The sequence below is a fragment of the Onychostoma macrolepis genome, chromosome 10 (genome assembly GCF_012432095.1).
Source record: "Onychostoma macrolepis isolate SWU-2019 chromosome 10, ASM1243209v1, whole genome shotgun sequence".
NCBI lineage: Eukaryota > Metazoa > Chordata > Actinopteri > Cypriniformes > Cyprinidae > Onychostoma > Onychostoma macrolepis.
Window position 1 is genome coordinate 17,336,999 of NC_081164.1, and position 20,819 is coordinate 17,357,817.

At 36.4% G+C, this 20,819-nt stretch overlaps 1 protein-coding gene across 4 annotated transcripts in view; it reads left to right on the forward strand.

Annotated features, from left to right (window-relative positions):
* The window catches only part of rxfp2a (relaxin family peptide receptor 2a), an 86,558-nt gene that overhangs the window by 60,693 nt on the left and 5,046 nt on the right, over positions 1-20,819 (forward strand). For 3 of the 4 annotated variants that reach the window (XM_058788755.1, XM_058788753.1, XM_058788752.1), the window contains 10 exons: positions 1,538-1,609; positions 6,705-6,776; positions 6,917-6,988; positions 8,535-8,609; positions 11,362-11,433; positions 18,667-18,738; positions 18,892-18,963; positions 19,468-19,539; positions 19,640-19,711; positions 19,812-20,041. In XM_058788755.1, the coding sequence (XP_058644738.1) occupies positions 1,538-1,609; positions 6,705-6,776; positions 6,917-6,988; positions 8,535-8,609; positions 11,362-11,433; positions 18,667-18,738; positions 18,892-18,963; positions 19,468-19,539; positions 19,640-19,711; positions 19,812-20,041 (881 nt within the window). The remainder of the gene's footprint in view (positions 1-1,537; positions 1,610-6,704; positions 6,777-6,916; positions 6,989-8,534; positions 8,610-11,361; positions 11,434-18,666; positions 18,739-18,891; positions 18,964-19,467; positions 19,540-19,639; positions 19,712-19,811; positions 20,042-20,819) is intronic. The other variant, XM_058788754.1, reaches the window with a different exon arrangement.

Below are 20,819 nucleotides of genomic sequence, written 5' to 3' on the forward strand. Positions count from 1 at the left end.
CCAGGAACCTCTGAATTGAGAGCATGCTTTTGATCTCATTTCACTTCTGCACCCAAGAAAAAAAAAGTGGCAGATGACATTATCATCCTTCTTTCAAATTAAAGTAATAAGATTTGTAAGAGAGCCCATTTATTGAGTTTTAATTTTGGAGGGTTTATGGCCCATTCAAACCTATTTATATGCTTTATAAGGTTAACAGAGGTGGGTTCTCATTGGCTAGTGAGGTTTTGATTGACAGCTTCTTTACCTGGAAGTGAAGACGTTAGGGTTGTGTTGTTCACACGTGTGACTAAGAATCTGTAAACTTCAAATGTGTAAATGAAAACTCATTTACATTTGTCAGTGCATTTGTCCAGATTGGTGAAAGAAAGGGGAGAAAACAGTTGGCAAAACATGCAGTGCGATTTACCTGCGATTAAATTTTTTCCAGTTTCAAAGACATTTTATTCATTTACAGTTTAGATTTTCATTAGTTTCTTGAAGTTGTGTTCAAAATCAATGGCACAAATCTGATTCCATATTTTATCTGTATTTTAAATGATGTATTGCATTTGCATGTATTGCAAAAATGAAACCAGCAAAACCAGCAAATTTCTAGCTCGTGACAGCCCCACCAATAACCTCACAAGCACTAGTCCTGCATTTAAATCATTATATTGCTGAACAGGAGCATGCCAGGGCATTTTCCAGGATTTCCAGGATCTGGGACGAAGTCCAAAACATCAGTGGCTTGTTGGAGGTCTGGGGGTATCCTCCTCTGAGAGATTTACATTTGATATCTGCAAAAAATATTTACCCAGATCACCTAAGATGAAGTTCTGTATTAATGAAGTAAATTAACATGTGGGTATGACGCCAGTGCTTGTTCATGCCTCTATTTTCTCCCTCCTTTCTCTCACCATATGGTCCATTTCTGGAAGTAAATAGGTAGAGGTACAAGTAAACATTGCTTGCTTTCTGTCTCACACATGTACATAATTATTATTATTAGCATTACTCAATGTTCTTATGGCCTAGTTTGCCTTCAAAATATCTAAGATGACTGTATTTCAATCATTGAGAGCCTGGTGAAAGGAAAATGATGTCTGTATGATGACAGTAGGCAAACAGGAGCATAATAGTCTATAATAGTCTATTATAATAGTCTATAGACTAATATAATAGTCTATAACTATAATAGTCTCAGTCCACCCACTGTCGTAACATTGTAAATGAGGCTTATAAAAATGAGGTATTGATTGACAAAATGTATTAATTAGGTAAAAAAACATTAAGACATTTCAGTGAACAGCATGATAAGTGTACAGTATTATGATGAGTTGTACAAACAAAGTTTTGGATTTGACTCTGTTCCAGAATGGTTATTTAGCATCTGGCTTTCGTTAAAAATTTGTACAAAGCAACTTTTTAGATTTTAAAGCTGAATATCTGGCCATTTATGGTGTCAGATGTCCAAAAGAGCATCCAAACCACAACTGATTAATAGTATCCATTAATATTTTTAGTGCTTATTTGTTCCAACTTTCTTTTTGAGCAGGTTTCTTCAGAACAACATAATTCAAATGGTCTCAAGCCGTGCCTTCAGTGGACTGTTCACTCTAGAAAAACTGTGAGTTCTTCTCTTTTCTTCTCTTTCACTTCAGATCAGCTTTTTGAAAATATTAATATTGACTCCGTTTTGATGTTAATGATCAGTGAAATTTCATTAACTTTTAGTAGCATCTGCTCCTTCATGAAAAGAGAGTGTGTGGTCATGAATACATTTAAATATTTAAACAACAGTTCTTTCTGGTCTTCGAATCTGATTGGCTGGTATGAGTGCGATATTACAGTGATATCAGAACTCCAACAGCCATTTCACAGTTTGTAATCGTATCACTCCGCTTGCGGTACTTCTTATAGTGAGTGTCATGGCAGATATATCATTATATAAATATTACTGTTTTTGTGTCACGTAATGTAGTTTCAAGAGGTTTTCAGGTGATAATGTACTTGTTTATAGTTCAAATATACAGTTTGTTAATAAAGATAACATCTATTTGTAAATTTGTGTCGACGTTTTCGGACATGTGAGCTCCAGATGGTCAGCGGCCGTTCTGCGCTCATGAAGCTGCCCGAGAGTGCCTCACCTCGGCCAGATCTTCTGGAATTTACCACTGGCTCTGATGTATATATATTGGTTACACGTGAGATATAATTCGTTATGGGTAAATCTAACAGTTGTCTTTGGTCTCATTAATATATTATTTGTTCCAGAAAAGATAGTTTTGGCAAAATCTAATGTTTATGTAAATTCAATGCTGTATATCAGAGCGCTGCCTTTGTACTTTTGACTGAATTGCCCAGCAACTTTTATGACGGCTGTTGTTGTTGTTTATTAAATATTATTATTCAATAAATAATATTTTATATAAATAACTGTATTTAATAATTGCATTTAGTATTGAGAAATGGTGCGTGTTAGTGATGGTTATTTTAGTTCCGCCATTAGATGGTGACAAGAGACTGTTTTTATGAGTCAGCAGTAAAGATTTTTACATTGAAAAAGTATAAACGCTTTAAATGGAAGTTATTTTTAGTTTCAACAACAGCTTGACGCAGTGAACAAATGCACTGAGCAGCAAAATCACCCTTAAAGGGATTCCTGGTATTAAGACTTGTACGGCTTAATATAACGTAAATGATGTGTCTTACTGAAATATGTAGTAGAAAACCCATTAGATTTATGTTATTTTAAAAAAATTACCTCGTTTTATACATATTTTGAACTATGGGGGGCGCCATTTTTCTGATGACGTAAAATGGTTGCACTCGGTGAGCTACTAGCGCTACCTGTTGCTATTTTTTACCACAGCACAACTCGGAATAGACAACTCGGAACATAAAATACTGATATGATGACCACAGCTACTGAAAGAGCTTACAGGTGGCGATGGATATAAGTAAAGGTTTAAACCAAATGCTGTACCATCGATTTTTCCCCACAAGGAGTGTAAACACCCCGGATATCGAGGGAAATCCGTGCTGAGAAACTCCTCTAGCGGCTGTGCGTCGGCATGTTTACATCCTAACAGATGACATCTAGCGTTTCTTGATTCAGCCCTTTGTAAGCTCTTTCAGTAGCTGTGGTCTACTAAAAGGCTCAATGGCATCAGGGCTAAAGTGGAGAGAACAAAGAAGCAGGTCTTTAGGAAGTTTTATTCGTCCACAGGCATCTTCCCATTCTTTTCTCCTCTTCTTATTGCTAGGAAAGCAGTGAAGTCATACATTACATCGCTTCTTTTGTTGCCCTTCGACTGAAAATTACAACCAAATGTCTCACAATGTGGTATCGTATCAGTATTTTATTTTCTGAGTTGTGTTGCAGGAAAAAGCGGCAGTAGTTCACTGAGTGCAACCATTTGACGTCATCGATGCAGAATGTACTGTGCACGTAAAATAATGGCGCCCCCCATAGTCCAAAAACGATGTCGTTTTTTTAAAATAACATACATTTTCTTGGGTTTTTTACTACATATTTAAATAAGACGTCATCATTGACGTTATATTAAGCTATACATGTCTTAATACCCAGGGATCCCTTTAACAGATGAAAGAATATTAATATTACGACAAAGGTAACGCTTTCCTCAGCAGATATTCAAACTAATGTTTATTGTGAACACGATCTGAAGAATGAATGCTGTATCAGATGTAGGTAATCACACTCGCCCAATCTTTCTCTCATAATACTCTGCCTAGTACAGCAAACTTTTAATACAGTAATACAATAAGCTTCCAATTAAACAACCCAACGTTCCTTTGTTACTAGTTCTAAAGTGATGTTTTCAAATTAGTAACGGAGGCTTGGTCTCAGCTGTTAGAACTGTCAAATTTAGATTTGAATCCTTGGCGAGAGGAAGTAGTTCTGCACAAAAGAGGGCTTTTAAAGACACACCATTGTTATTTTGTTTATGTATTTACACACATAAATTAATATATATAATTTTTTTCATTATTATTATTCTGTTATGGTACTTTTTGTTATTTATTTGCCTTAAAGTTATTCATATTTTTATATAAAATGAAAACATTATATGTAAAATTCACTTTTGTTCATTTTTAATTATGGAGATAATTCATGGAAAATGTGTCATGCTTAAGTGGGAGATTTCTGCCACCTGGTGGAAAACACACACTATTAAAATGAAAATGTCATGATATTCCCACTATATCTTACCATTTTCTCTTGGTAATATAGTTATTTTCACATGTTTTGCTTTTGGATTTATACTTAAAATCATAAAGAATGAAGTAGCAAAAAGATCATTGGATCTATGTGAATCACACAAATGGCCTATTTTGAATTCAAAATGGGAATTTTCAACGAAAGCTGACTAGTTTTGCATCCTTGTTAATCATCTTCTCAGTTTCTCTCAAATGTAAATCAACACTGTTGTCAGTAAGTTACTGTAATTAAAATTTACAGTAGCAAACTGTATTTGATTTATCAGTATACTACTGTAATTCATTCATTTTAATATAGATTTCATTAGATTTTATAATTTTTATATAGAATTCATTTTATTTTTACTCTACATAGGTACTACTGGCATTCAATTAAAACAGACACAATAATTACAAAATATCAAATTCTTTATTTAAAACATTGCATGTATAACACTTAAAAATACAGACTTCCGATGCTCATACAGACATCATGCTGCTCCAAAACATGGCCACCACCTTTGCTCACCATCCACTTTGACAGAAATGTCTTCTCTGAAAAACAAGTAGAAGAAATAGCACACTTTTAAAAGGCAAACCTCATATAGAATACACAAATCTCTCAAAACCATAGTTGATCTCTCTTACCATGAATTATCAGTCTCAGGGTGGCTGGCCTGCTCATGTCTTTCTTGATGTTTCATTGCAGTTGCCTTTAAAACACAAATATAAAAAAATGCAGTAAATCTTAAATTCCATTAAAAACTATAACAAACTAATTCTAAAACTAGAAAGGCAGCTAGCCATAAAACTTGTTTAACCTAGCTAACATATGATTTTATTTTCTCAGGCTACTGGCCAACTACTAACACCTGAACTAAATTTCACATTAGTTAACCTAATGTTAATATAAGATAAGCGTTGCTCGTTAAAAACAATTTTAATTCGGTAACTTAATTCAATAAGCTGACAAAAGTCGATTGAAACAACAGCGCAGTTTACCATGGTAAAGTTCTGTAACCACCATGTTGACGAGTAAATGTTACTAGGTTAAACTGGTGTGCAAAAATCTGACACAAACACACAGACAAACGTACATATATTTTTACCTTGCTTGCTGGTCTTATTCTCTCGTAAGGTGCATCGACACACAGCGCAGATGTTCTCCAGAGCTCTTCCACTCTCGCGGGTTCATCCCCGGGAAAAACCTGCGGCGCTACCCCGCTGCTTCCGTGTCTTCTTCGGACGCGAGTGGTGCGGCGAGGCGCGACTCAATAAAAAAACAATGTAGAACCCATTATATATACTATCTACAGTGGATGCGGACAGTAATGTGATGCCCCGGTATATACAGATGTACTCCAAGCGCTCGCGCTGTTTCTGACACGAAGTACAAACGTATTTTCCAATCATTAGAAGCGATGTAACACGTCCAGTGTAGTCAGTCCCAAGCTGCTGCGCGTTGTAGACACATGGTGTAGGGCAAATCGTGTCAATCCAAATGTAAGAAATGAGGAAAATAAAACAACCTCAGTATAATGGCGCCAAAGAGACCGTTACAGTAGTATACAGCAATTTTTAAAAATAGAGGAAGTCTCTGTATGTGGGGTCTGACGTCACAGAAAATTCCCATGATGCAAAGGGTATTACAGTTATTTACTGTAAAGGGAATTTGCAGTATTACACTGGGTGATATACAGTAAATAACTGTGGAAATTACAGAAATGTCTAACAGTGTAGGGTAAGCTTACCAGTCTGTGTTTGTTCACTTGGACATTGCCCTTTTATTTTCTGTGCCCCATTACATTCCTCTTCTCTATTCAGTTTAGTCATGTGACTATGTCTGGTTTGTGACAGTAATGATTTTGGCAAAATGGCGCATTGCATATACCGAATACCCCATTTTTGTGCCATTGATTAAATATTGAATAATGTACCACCCTTGCACTAGATTGTGGTGTGATCAATTATACTTCTTCTGTTATTGCTTTAGGTGCGGAGCACAATGGCATCTTTTGACTGTAGATCTTTCTGTTTGTGGGGCCAAGTGGGGACTGGCTAATTTTAAGGCGGTTTGAATGAACTCCTTTTGACTAGAATATAGTAATTGTCTTTCCTTTTCAGCAGCTCTGATAGTTTTTTTGATTCCAGAGGTGATGAAGGACAAGCCTAATCCCGAGATGATGAAGATATATGACTTTGTATATCATTAGGGAAAGTCAGCTCTGGATGATAAATGACGTCTTACACAGTTTTGTAGGAATTATAATGTTTTACCTTTGCTTTTATGTTCCAATGTTTTTAGTTCATTTAAAAGCATCTCAGAAGCAGCACAGTGTGAGACAGAAATGAGTTTTACAGTGTTCATATTAATTTGGATTCCTAATAGGGCAATTTATTCTTTTTATGTCTGTAAATTCTTTGGACAGTTTAATACTTAACCTTGACAGTGGATGGAGCTTTTTTCTGTCAATTTTAAGTCTGTGTCTTTTGTGCAGGTTTCTCAGCCAAAACCACATAACCTATTTAGGACCAGGTGTATTCAGAGATCTACACAAATTAGACTGGCTGTAAGTATGTATCGCATCACATAATGAGCTAGAAAAGGAAACATGGCTGCTTCTTCAAATATCAGTCACAAAATAAATGCAGGTACAGTGTTGAGACCATGATCAACCATGATTTCAGTATTATTGTTTATTTTTCTCAGAGTATTGGATCACAATCCACTTAAAAGTGTCACCTGTGATACTTTCATCGGTCTGAGGTCGCTGACATTTCTGTAAGTGTCTTGCTGTTTTAATATATGTTACGGTCATTCTCATTGTGGCATTTCATTTAAACAGCTTGTCCTTGCTGTTATCTCTTAGAAGAAAATTACATTTTATTATAAATTTAATCAAGCTTGTTCCTGTTTCTGATCCTACCGTCTGACAAAAAAAGTGACTGTTGTCTTACGAGGTTACAGTTTTGCATTTTTGTGTTTGCCTGTTACTGTGTGCACTAAATCAGTGCACTTTTGCGTTCGCTTGTCAGTTACAAGTATTTTCAGGGGGATGTCAACAGAAAGGCACCTTGTTGTTCAAGTAGCACAGCTAAAGCAATCTAGGGCTCACTAACTCTGAAACACAGCCAGTTTTGTTTCTGCAACAATACCCAACAAATTATCTCAGACAACTTTTTGATCTTTTCACCGTAACACAGAACTGTCTGTACCCACAAGAAGGCAAACACATTTGACATTTTTCAGATTTTAACATATGGGTTGCCTGAAGGCCATTGTGCTTGCAGTGTAGTAGTAGGAAATTCATTATCTTAGTCCCTCATCAGAATGTCTTGAATAACGCTGGAAATATCCTCTGGCTTCCAGTTCCACTGCTGTACCAGAAATGACAAAATTAAATGTATTCCCATCACAACTCTTTTTATTAATTTCCCCCCTCTCCGCACTGTTTTTTTTATATTGTATTCTTTCCCTTTTTCTACTCCTTTCTACTGTCTTATCATGTTCTCTTCTGATAAATGTAATCTTTTATGTGTTCTATAGGCTCTTTCAAAACCTATTTTCTGTGGAGCTATAGACATTTATTATTATTTTTTTTTAAAAACAACAGCAAAAATCCAGTGACTTTATTAATTTTTTTTTTTTTTTTAGCCACTGCATGTCATTTTTTTTTTACAGAAAATTATTATTTGAGACCAATGATGCATTCATATTGGTGTAACACTCTGCACTCTGGACTGGACTGGACTACTAAATAGACAGAAATGTAAAACAGAATAAGGTAGCACACATAAAAATAAATATGTGAACTGAAAACTATTTTTTTGTGATTTATTGTTCAATAGATACTGCTTTGTAAACGAGTTGTGCATATGTGAATAACAAGCTCTCCATTAGTCTTGCATTTATGAGTACAGAAAAATGTGTTCTCTAAATTCGCATAATAAGATGAATTAGGTATTGCTTGTGTTTAAGGTTAATGTTTTATTTCCTGGTGTTTCTGACTAAATGAATGATATCCTTTCATTTTTTTTTACATTTATTTATTAGTTGACAATAATTAAGAACTCACTTTACAAGAACCAATTTAATCAATTTCCAGATTATTATGCTTGTAAAACAGGACATCTGATAGCACACAGCTAGCCTGGCAGAAAGTCTTGATTGTTTTTCCTCTGAAACTGATTCAGTCATATGTGGAAGTGTTGCATGGGGTTGTTACATTTCCGCAATAAAGACCTTCTCACTGTGACAGTCTCCACATCAAGACTGTGTTGCCATTTTACATTTTAAATGGTTGATTTTCATTTTTGATTAATTTCAGATCAATGGTAAACACGTCCCTGATGTGGCTGCCTGATTCGAGTTTCTGTCAGCACATGCCCTTGCTCAGCTGGCTGTGAGTATCTCCTATTACTGACCCTTTTTTGACCTCATACACAAAGTGGAGAATAAAATCATCCACACCTTTCCTAATATGAACAACAGTGTACAAACAGTAGATCATCAGTATGAGTATGTGTTTCTGTCTAAATTCAGTAGGGGAGAGTGGTTTACGCTGTGCCAGTAGTTGGCCCTTTCTAAATATATGATGACATGTCAAAAGAAAAGAAAAAAAAAAAGGATTTCTTTTTCCATTTAATTCAAAATTATGTATTTTGAGGTTTATGTTATTTGAGGTACACACTAAAATATAAATAATTTTGTAGAACTATAAGGCTCAAAGATGTTTTGGATCTAACATCACAGTTGAATTGGTTAAAATGGCTTTTAGATAACCATTCACTGTCGTGGACTGCATAAGAGGGTGAATTTATTTCTGGCACACATGCAACATGTTAAAGGTTCATTAGAGAAAATAAAAAAGAGCTCTGCTGGGTTTGCAATTGTATAAGGCATCACAGAAAGCCTACCTGTAATTAAATCAATCTAATTCACTCAATTCCCTTGATACAACATGCTAAACTTCCAGTGTTTTTGCATGATACTTTAATAGTGTTAAAGCTTTTAGTGTTAAAAGTCCATTTATTTCTGTGTGTGTACATGACATGTGCATCTTGTTTAGGGAGAGTAAAAAATAAGGCCTTTATTTGGAAAGATTTGGTACTCTGGGAAGGTTTTTTGCTAAAATCTGTTTAAGTGTGTATGTTTATTCCTGCATGTCCATTAGTCATCAGGCTCTTTGGTTTATTTGAATAGGTCATTCTGAAGTTAACAAACAGAGAGCGTCTGTAACACTTAGCCGATGGTCTCTGAACTCCAGACAAATGATACCTAATCATAATCCTCTCTAGTGTTTTGTTATGAGGTAGAATTGAATTTACAAAATCTCACACAGTATAAATCATATCATCACATTAGCGAATTTCCACAGCTGTCCAAGTAAAACCACTTAATATAGCTTAGGCTGCTGTTAGCGTTTACTTTGCTTAGATGCACCATGCAGAAAAGACCACACTCTCTCAAAAGCTTTAAAGATGTGCTCGCTCAAGTTTTATAGTCAACAATTACCTTAAATCCTGATTGTTCTTAGACAGGACACCCACGGACTTCCCCCAGGCCAAATTACTGACCATCTGATGCATACTGCACACAAAACACGAAAGCATTTTCTCTGTCTGGCAAGCTTTAATCTGATTGGCAGATTTTAAGCAGCTCCCTGGAGTAATGGCACACGGGGTTTATTATCAGTCTACTTGGAAACAAAGTCATGTTTACGAGGTACCGGGTGATACAACGAGTGCTTTTGGGGATGAAATAATATCTAGATCTGCCAGTTTTTCAGGTTAGTGAGAACAAAACAAACTGTTTTCTTTTTTAACATGTCAGTCAAACAGTTTATAGCGCACTTATAGGCCAGATTAAGCTGCTTGTGCTATTTAGTAAAAGGTCTGACTACAACTCTATTGACTGTCACAAATCTTGAGTTAACAATAAAAACTCCTCTCATAGTGCCTGTATCTTTGCCAAATGTGTCATTTGTGAATTTCCGGGCGTCTCTCCCTTCTGGGGCGTCATGCACTCATTATTTTTGAGGGGGCATGAGGGGGGCGGCAAGTTGTTATTCAAGACATTCCAAACGCATTAACTATATTATGAAATATCTCGATTGTCACCTAGATTATGATGGTCAAATTAGCTTATTAACTATGCATAAAAACCTGTCTGTTTACTTAAGTAACAGATATGGGTGTCATGCCATAATATATTTTTAATACGACTGACGTTATATTTAATGTGAATATTAAAAACATTGTGAGTTGTAAGGCAATTGTAAGGCTACTTATCATAACACTTTCATTGTACAGAAAGAGAGCAAAGAACATTTTCACTGACAGTCTAGAGTTCAAGCACTTTCAAAAACTCCCATTAAAATCACTGAAGCTGTTTACACTGTGAAATGAGTATCTTGAAATGAGTATCTTACTTATAGATTCATACACACATCTGCAGATTTGAATTTAGCAGCTGATGATATGATGCGCTGAACGATTTAATCGCGCTGGTGTGATTGTATCAAATATAGAAAATATTATTCAGCTATTTTTTTGTCTTTTGGAAACTACATTCAAAATCCACTTGGCTCAAAAATCTGAGAGGGCACATGGCCCCTCACTTTGAATGGGCATGGTGCCTCTGTCTCCCTTCATAATGAGCACTTAGGACTCATTTTCAGCTTTTCTGTGGACAGTACACTCTGGTAATTATAGTCAGTGCAAAAAGTGACTGACAATTGACATCATTACGTTCACTGTGATTTCTGACGTTACCTTTGCAAGCAGCTTAATCATGCTGCAATACTCTCGCCACTGAATGACAATTTGCCATCTGCTAGTCCAGCATGACAGTTCTGAGAGAAAAGCTATCAACGGTACTATCAAAGTCAGGCACCTCCTCTCGACGAGGTGCTCGCTGAATGAACAATTTTGGCATGGGCCTTTATGAGACAAGCTGAATATTTATGTCAAGCACCTGTGGCTCTTGATCAATTTTTTTTGTTGTTGTTGCAGGCAGAGCAGTGGGATTAGTTTTCCCAGTCGTCAGTGTATACGTAATCTTCCTCTCATGTCCTGAAGTCAGGATTTATACGTATTTTTAATTTACAGCTGTTTTTTTTTCTTTTCTTTTCCTTGGCTTGTCTTTCCTCACAGGGACTTTGCTGAGAACCACGTTGAGTTGCTGAATTATTCCACTCTGAAGACCTGTACCGAGCTCACAGTGCTGTAAGTGTTTTCACTTGTATTTACCCTCAGCCACAATTCACTGTAATGCCTTATTAATTGGTTTCATTGTTTTACATGATGGCTATACATATGTTGATGCAAGCATCACAATTGATAATGGCAAAATGGCAGTGAGTTTGATTTAATAGTCAATTTAATTGAATGTGATACAGATGTTTTAGTTTACGATGTCGGTTTTGGATCTCAGACATGTTTTTTTTTTTTTAATCCTCGGCTTATTATCTCTAAAAGGAAATGCTTTTTCTTGGTTAGTCATCAGTATGTGAGTGTCTGTCTGCAAACTTTAGGGAGCCCTTTTACATTACTGTAAGGTTACAGTTAACAACACAGCCCAAACTTAAATTTAATTACTATTTATTTTTAAATATAATAATCAACACTCAACATCTTGTGACGCACTTCCGTTTTGAAATAATACTGCCCAGTTATTTCCGGTCATGTACAGGTGCTGGTCATATAATTAGAATATCATCAAAAAGTTGATTTATTTCACTAATTCCATTTAAAAAGTGAAACTTGTATATTATATTCATTCATTACACACAGACTGATATATTTCAAATGTTTATTTCTTTTAATTTTGATGATTATAACTGACAACTAAGGAAAATCCCAAATTCAGTATCTCAGAAAATTAGAATATTACTTAAGACCAATACAAAGAAAGGATTTTTAGAAATCTTGGCCAACTGAAAAGTATGAACATGAAAAGTATGAGCATGTACAGCACTCAATACTTAGTTGGGGCTCCTTTTGCCTGAATTACTGCAGCAATGCGGCGTGGCATGGAGTCGATCAGTCTGTGGCACTGCTCAGGTGTTATGAGAGCCCAGGTTGCTCTGATAGTGGACTTCAGCTCTTCTGCATTGTTGGGTCTGGCATATCGCATCTTCCTCTTCACAATACCCCATAGATTTTCTATGGGGTTAAGGTCAGGCGAGTTTGCTGGTCAATTAAGAACAGGGATACCATGGTCCTTAAACCAGATACTGGTTGCTTTGGCACTGTGTGCAGGTGCCAAGTCCTGCTGGAAAATGAAATCAGCATCTCCATAAAGCTTGTCAGCAGAAGGAAGCATGAAGTGCTCTAAAATTTCCTGGTAGATGGCTGCGTTGACTGTGGACTTCAGAAAACACAGTGGACCAACACCAGCAGATGACATGGCAGCCCAAATCAGCACTGACTGTGGAAACTTCACACTGGACTTCAATCAACTTGGATTCTGTGCCTCTCCACTCCTCCTCCAGACTCTAGGACCTTGATTTCCAAATGAAATGCAAAATTTACTTTCATCTGAAAAGAGGACTTTGGACCACTGAGCCACAGTCCAGTTCTTTTTCTCCACAGCCCAGGTAAGACGCTTCTGACGTTGTCTCTGCTTCAGAAGTGGCTTGGTAGCCCTTTTCCTGAAGACGTCTGAGCGTGGTGACTCTTGATGCACTGACTCCAGCTTCAGTTCACTCCTTGTGAAGCTCTCACAAGTGTTTGAATCAGCTTTGCTTGACAGTATTCTCAAGCTTGCAGTCATCCCTGTTGCTTGTGCACCTTTTCCTACCCAAATTATTCCTTCCAGTCAACTTTGCATTTAATATGCTTTGATACAGCACTCTGTAAACAGCCACACCTTTCAGTAATGACCCTCTGTGACTTACCCTCTTTGTGGAGGGCGTCAATGTTCGTCTTCTGGACCATTGTCAAGTCAGCAGTCTTCTCCATTATTATGGTTTCAAAGAACAAGAGATACCCAGAATTTGTACTGTAGGGATGGTCATTTATTGAAACTCAAATGTAAATATTCTAATATTTTTATATTAAGCTCTAATCATCAAAATTAAAAGAAATAAACATTTGAAATATATCAGTCTGTGTGTATTGAATGAATATAATATACAAGTTTCACTTTTTGAATGGAATTAGTGAAATAAATCAACTTTTTGATGATATTCTAATTATATGACCAGCACCTGTATATTTTCAATGTGCTGTAATCATCTAGTTCAGTGGTTCTCAAACCTGTCCTGGGGACCCCCAACCACAGCATATTTTGTATGTCTCCCTCATTAACACACCTGATTCGCTCATTAGTAGAGTCTGTAAGACTTGAAATGGGTGTGACCTATGAGAGAGACATACGAAATGTGTGGTGGCTGGGGGTCCCCAGGACAGTTTTGAGAACCACTGATCTAGTTGACTGAAACACTTATTAATGTGAGATTCCGAGGGATGATTTCAAAATCCGGACATTTCAGAGACAGTAGAGGAGATATTCGGATGATTACTCTGTATGGAATTTTCCAAACTCGACAGAACTTTAATCTAACATAAGCTGATCTGAGAAAGTGGTGGCTTGTAAACATACATGATTGTTTCACCACCGGGTGTCAGTGCAATAAACTAGTAATCGTGACGCTGAAGTGTGTGTCGGATCTGATGAATAAAATCAGTCACTATTCTGTGTCATTTTTCATTCACAATCATTTCGCTATATGCAGTACCAAAATATGAATAGCCTGTCTCCGCGCTGCCGTTTGAACTGAAGCGTTTATACAGCAATCTGTCTCGCCACATCAAAGACGTTTGAATTCTTGAAATAAAATGGACATAATTTGAAAGATGATACTTTGATTCTTATTAAAAGTAAAAATATATAAAACTGGAAATTTCCAATAAAGTTTCACCTGTGCAGCGGTTAAAGGGGTCATCGGATGCCCATTTTCCACAAGTTGATATGATTCTTTAGGGTCTTGATGAAAACTCTATAACATACTTTGGTTAAAATTTCTCAATGGTAGTATAAAAAACACCTTTTTTACCCAGTCAAAATCAGCTCTATTTTCAGCAAGCTCTTTTTTAGTCCATGTTGCTTTAAATGCTAATGAGTTCTGCTGACCCCGCCCCTCTCTTCCATGGGGTGACGAGCATTATTAGGAAAGGTGATTTGCAAAGATTCATAAAAAACCCTTATACTCACTTCTTCTGTAGGTGAGGCTGGATCACGAATGATTCGCGGGAACATAGACGCATTTAGGCAGATCGGGGATCGGCGCATTCCCTTCAAAATGAAAGTAACATTAATCCTCTGCATCTTCAGTGGCTCAGATGTCAGGAGTAAATGACGACTGCTATGTTCACTATTACATCCAACAACAAAACACCTCAATCGCTTAATCGGAGACATTCTTGTCTTCCTCTGCACCGGAGTCGACACAATGGCGGACAGCTCTCAGTTCACGCAGGGCGGGTCTAAGGTAAGACGGCCGTGTCAATCAACAATCGTGGGAGTTGTCTGTGCAGAACTACGTCATTCTGACAGGAATCTCAGAACAGCCTGATTTTGAAGGGCATTTTAAAATAGGGATTTAAAAAAAAACACTGGGTGGATTTTTATCGTTATAATATGGATGTGTACACACACTTCCAACAAACATTTATGTTCAAACAACTTGTAAAGTGAATTTTGCATCCGATGACCCCTTTAAAACAATGCTGCATTTGAAAGACCCGCAGTGAAAATTTTTGGTATGAATACATGTACCGGTACACCCCTGCAATTCATGTTTGTTTTTAAATTAATTAAAAAACCTATTAAATAAATATAAGTTTGAACTATATTTGTCATATAAAATTATTTTGGTGATTATATATTATTTTCTGACATTCGCAGGCCTTCTGTGTAGCTACTCACATAATTAAGCAGATAACAAACACAAGTGCGCACTTTGGCAGAATTCAAAAAGTCGTTAGCAGCCATTCTGTAAAAAATAAGAATCAAAATGGACAAATTTGTTATTAGGGACTTGGCTGCAACTTCCGGTTTGCACCGCCACTCACTTGAAGATGAATTGGTGGATGTTCAGGCAAGAGGAAACACCCATATCGAGCAGTAATCAACTTCAGTTGCAGAAATGTGGCAAAACATCCCTGGAGAGAACCTAATTATTAAGTTTGAAAGTGTTTTCCATATCAGAAATCCAGAATACATTTTCTGCAGTGTTGCTCATTAAGTTATGCTTCCATGTGCGTCTTACAGACTGGTTTGCACTGATGATAATAAAAGATAGAATAATGTAATACTGTGTGAATAATAATGTAATAATCTATAATAATATAACACACTCCCTTAAATCTCCAACTTAAATCCCTTAATGGATTGTAATGCTGTTGCTTGTATGTGACATATATATCCCTCTGGTGCTTGTGATCTTCACGGTCAAAAGTGAATGGACACCTAAAATGTAACTTTTTTTCCCTCCAGTAAAATCAATGTAACACATTTTTGTTTAATAATATTTTTCTCTTTTTTCATGGACAAAAATATCGGCACCCTTGGTAAATATGATCAAAGAAGGCTGTGAAAATTAATCTGCATTGTTAATCCTTTTGATCTTTTATTTAAATAATTCACAAAAATCTAACCTTTCACTGGATAAGAATTTAAAATGGGCGGAAATATCATAATGAAATAAATGTTTTTCTCTAATACAGATTGGCCACAATTAACGGCACCCTTTTATTCAATACTTTTTGAAACCTCCATTTGCCAGTTTAACAGCTCTAAATTTTCTCCTGTAATGCCTGATGAGGTTAGAGAACACCTAACCTCATCCAGAATCACTCCAGACCCTTTAGATTCCCAACTCCATGTTGGTGCTTCTTCTCTTCAGTTCACTCCACTCATTTTGTACAGGGTTCAGGTCAGAGGACTGGGACGGCCAGCAGAAGCTTGGTTTTGTGCTCAGTGACCCATTTTTGTGTTGTTTTTGAGGTTTGTGTTTGGACCATTGTACGGTTGGAAGATCCAAACATGGCCCATTATAAGATTTCTAACAGAGTCAGTCACTTATTGATTTTTTTATTTGTTGGTATTTGATAGAATCCATGATGCCATATGTCTAAACAAGATGTCCAGGACCTCCAGCAGAAATATAGGTCCACAACATAAAAAATACAGCAGTATATTTCGTTGTACACATGGGGTACTTTTTATCCCCGTGTTCACCAAACCCATCTTGAGTGTTTGCTGCTAAAAAGCTCATTTTTTAGTTTCATCTGACCATAGAAGCCAGTGCCATTTGAAGTTCCAGTCGTGTCTGATAACTGAATATGCTGGAGTTTGTTTTTGGATGAGCAAGGAGAATTTTTCTTGAAACCCTCCCAAACAACTTGCGATGATGTAGGTGCTGTTTGACAATTTTTTTAAAGGTTTTCTGACCCCGAGATTCAACTATTTTCTGCAATTCTCCAGCTGTGGTCCTTGGAGAGTCTTTAGCCACTCAAACTCTCCTTCTCACCGTGCATTAGGACGATATAGACACACTTCCTCTTCCAGGCAGTTTCGTAACATTTTATGTTGATTGAAAATTATTGCCCTGATGGTGGAAATGGGAATTTTCACTGCTCTAGCTCTTTTCTTAAAGCCACTTCACTATTTTGTGAAGCTCAATTATCTTTTGCTGCACATCAGAAATATATTTTTTGGTTTTTCTCATTGTGATGGATGATTAAGGGAATTTGGGCTTTGTTTTCCCTCCTATTTATATTTCTGTGAAACAGGAAGCCATGGCTGGATCATTTCATGTTCATAATCACCCTGCAGTGCTTAGAATTGTGAATATGAATATCTCTAAAATATACTTTTAGAGATATTTTACTCATAAGAATTTCTAGGGGTGCCAATAATTGTGTCCAACGTGTATTTTTGAGAAAAACATTTATTTTATAATGATATTTCCCCCCATTTTAAATTCTTATTATCATATTTTTGATATTTAATAAAATTAACAATACAGATTAATTTTCACAGCTTTCTTTGATCATATTTACCAAGGGTGCCGATATGACTGTATGATCAAATTTTCATGACCAAACTGTTTTTTAGTGCAAGGACAGCATTTAACGAACCCCCAACTGCTCAGCAAAAATGGCTGCCCACAGCTCCAAACACCATGTGTGTTCACGGTGTGTGTGTTTGTTCACTTGAATGGGTGAAATGCAGAGCACAAATTCTGAGTATGGCAGACCTTGGCTACATGTAATGTCCTTTCCTTTTCTTATGTAAATTACAGCCATTTTGCTGTATACCAGAGTCAACTCACATTGTCTACCACAGACTGAGAACTAGCTTTGCTCAAATGTGTTGACGTTTGTGTTTGGACTGGGCCTAAGATGTCGAATTTTTGTCAAAGTCTCCAGTTTTGACATAAAATGTTGGCTGTTTTCTCATCAGGCTTCCATCAGCCAGCAATTTTTGAGATAATTCTGAATGATTTCTTTTGACTTTATATTCTCCTTCTCGTTTTGCTTTGGGGAAATGTATGAAGTTGGCGACACTTTTGAATAGGAAACACGCATTCACTATTATTCACTATTAACTAAGAGTTTTCCCTGAGCAAATTCCTAATTTGCTGCTTACTAATAGTTAGTACAGTAGTTGTTAAGTTTAAGTAAGGGGTAGGATTAAAGGATCTAAAATATGGTCATGCAGCATAAGGCATCAATATGTGGTTTATAAGTACTGATATGCTAGTAATATGCATGCTAATAAGCAACTGTAGTTAACAGTGAGTATTGGTCCCTAAAATGAAGTGTCACCATGAAGTTTGATGCAACTGATATTACTCAAAGAAAAGCTATAGAGCTGCACTGCAGTTTTCAGGGATGTTTATTTGCAGGCTGACTAATTTTTGGTTGATTACAGTTTGAGAATAAAAATAGGGGAATCTAATCCCACTTTCTCAGAGAGCATCTGTCAATTTTACTCCTTTGCAGCCATAGTCCTGATTTCCTCCTAAAACTGTTGAAGATGAAAGCAGAATGTCTCCCAGAAACGGTGAGAAGAAGATTCTGTCATTGTTATGCGGACAGACCGATGTCTCTGATGCTGACAACAATACCCCTTCCAGGCGTTTCTCAAGGCTCTATTAGTTTGCTACTTAGATGTGCCATTCTCTATTGTAATAGATGTGGGGAAGTGTCAGACATATCTTAAATGAGACTTTCATGGTGAGATGTGTATCTCTGCGAATAGGGTCAGCTCGCCCTTGCTGGAAAAATAAGTTGGAAAATGCAGCAGAAAGCAGTAAGATTTTGTTATCATCTGGCTGTTTCACAGGCCAGTGGCTGTTCTTTGAGGCTTTCCACAACAATTAAAATGGTGTAGTTTATTCTCATTGGAAAGTAACATTCATTTTGTTCTCTCAATTTTATGCCCAGATCACTGCATGACAATAAAATCAAGATCCTTCCAGAAAACACCTTTCATTCTCTTGGATCTTTGGTTGAACTGTGAGTGAAATCTTGTGATTGGAGAGTGGTAGCTTTGTTTAAATGTTCTGCACTGACAACATAATTGAGATCTCTTTCTATGCACATGTATTTCGTTATCTAACTGATAACTGTATTTGTTTCTCCTCCTTAATATATATATATTTTTTTTAGAGATTTGTCTTGCAACAGAATTGCCGATCTTCCTAAAAACACTTTCAGGAGTTTACAATATCTGCAGAAACTGTGAGTCATGCACATATCATTCACATCGTTTATTTCAAAAGTGTTGAATTGGTCAGTGCACGGAATGCAATAAACAGCCCCACAATACTATGAAATACTGTTTTTTTAAAAAGGGATATTTCACCCCAAAAGGAAAAATTCTGTCATTTTATTCACCCTCATGTCCTTCCAAGCCTGTGTGCTGTTATTTCTTCCATGGAACAAACAAGTCTACATTTGAGAACTGTCAACCTCCCAAAAAAAGCACACTAAAAGTGTTGTACTTAGAGCCTCACCAAAGCTCATTTATAGCCTACATCTGCATTTAGATCAAAATGATATGTTGACAATATTGATGCCAAAAAACGATGGTCTTCAGAAAACTTTGAGTCTAGGATATGATGCGTTTAATGTCCTTTTTGTACCTTTAAAAAATCAGTTTAAAGAAAAACAGATTTGGAATTTGATCAGGAAATAATTAGAATTAACAGTTTTGGCTGACATATTCCATTTTAATGTTTGCAGCAACATATCCCATAATCCCTCACTCCATATTCATGCCAGCTACTTCGATCACCTAGTCCAACTTCAGTCTCTGTAAGTATCAACACAGCATGATCTGCTTTTCAAAAGAATGTCTTTTAAGACCCTATTAGTAGGTGTTACATGAAATACAACATTCATGTGTGTTTAACAGAAGTCTGGAGGGCATTGAAATTCCTGATATAAGCACCAAGATGTTTCTTCCAATGAGGAACTTGTCCCACATGTACGTACATCTCATTATGTGGTCTGCCTATTAATCTGCATAAGTAGGATGCTCAGCTTATAATGTGTTATTTGTGCATTTCTGTCTTTTTTTTTTATAGATATTTTAAGGATTTTCAGTACTGTTCCTATGCCCCACATGTTCGGAAATGTAAACCTAATACAGATGGCATTTCATCAGTGGAAGACCTGTTAGCCAGCCGTGTTCTGCGGGTGTCCGTCTGGGTTATGGCCTTCATCACCTGCTTTGGAAATCTCTTTGTTATCGGAATGCGCTCCTTCATTAGAGCAGAGAACAACTTGCATGCAGCCTGCATCAAAGTCCTGTGTTGTAAGTACACTCTGAAACTGTTGTTCATTTTGATTAATAAATACGTTGAATGCAAGCTCACAAGCTGTAATCATCTAACATATTCATTATATCTGCTTAACTGATTATGCAAACTAGCCACATAACTTGTAATACCTTACAATTAGTTATTATTGCATTATTATTGAGTTATAACTTAACTATATTTAACTATCTAATATATAGCTTATTATTACAAGAGCTGATAAAATGTAAAAACTGTAACTTGAATGCAATGTAAGTCGCTTTGGATAAAAGCGTCTGCTAAATGCATAAATGTAAATTATTATTATTCATAAATTGTTGCAAAACACACACACACACACACACACACACATGCATCTGTCTGTAACAGTATCATAAAAGTCCACATGGCCAGACTTGACATAATAGCAAAAAGAAAGAAAGAAAAAAATACCTGGAGAGAAACTATGCCCAGATATGTAGCCTTCATGAATGGGGTATTAGTGGAAAAGCCAAGGGTAACAATAGGTAAAGGAATTTATCTGAATAATGGAAGCTGAGAGTTAAGCCTATTATGATATGGTTTGCTTTTGTGTCTGTGTATATACTTGTGCATGTTTTATTGTTTGTTTCTCAGCGTTTATGCATGCATCTGTAATCCTATTAAGAAAGCGAGAGTTTGTTTGTCTTCATAAGCTAGCTCATTTGAATGTTATGCGCATTTTTGAACGTATTTAAATGGTGAAGTTACAGACTGTTCCACAGTCCGATCACTTCCTGATGTACCAAACAATAA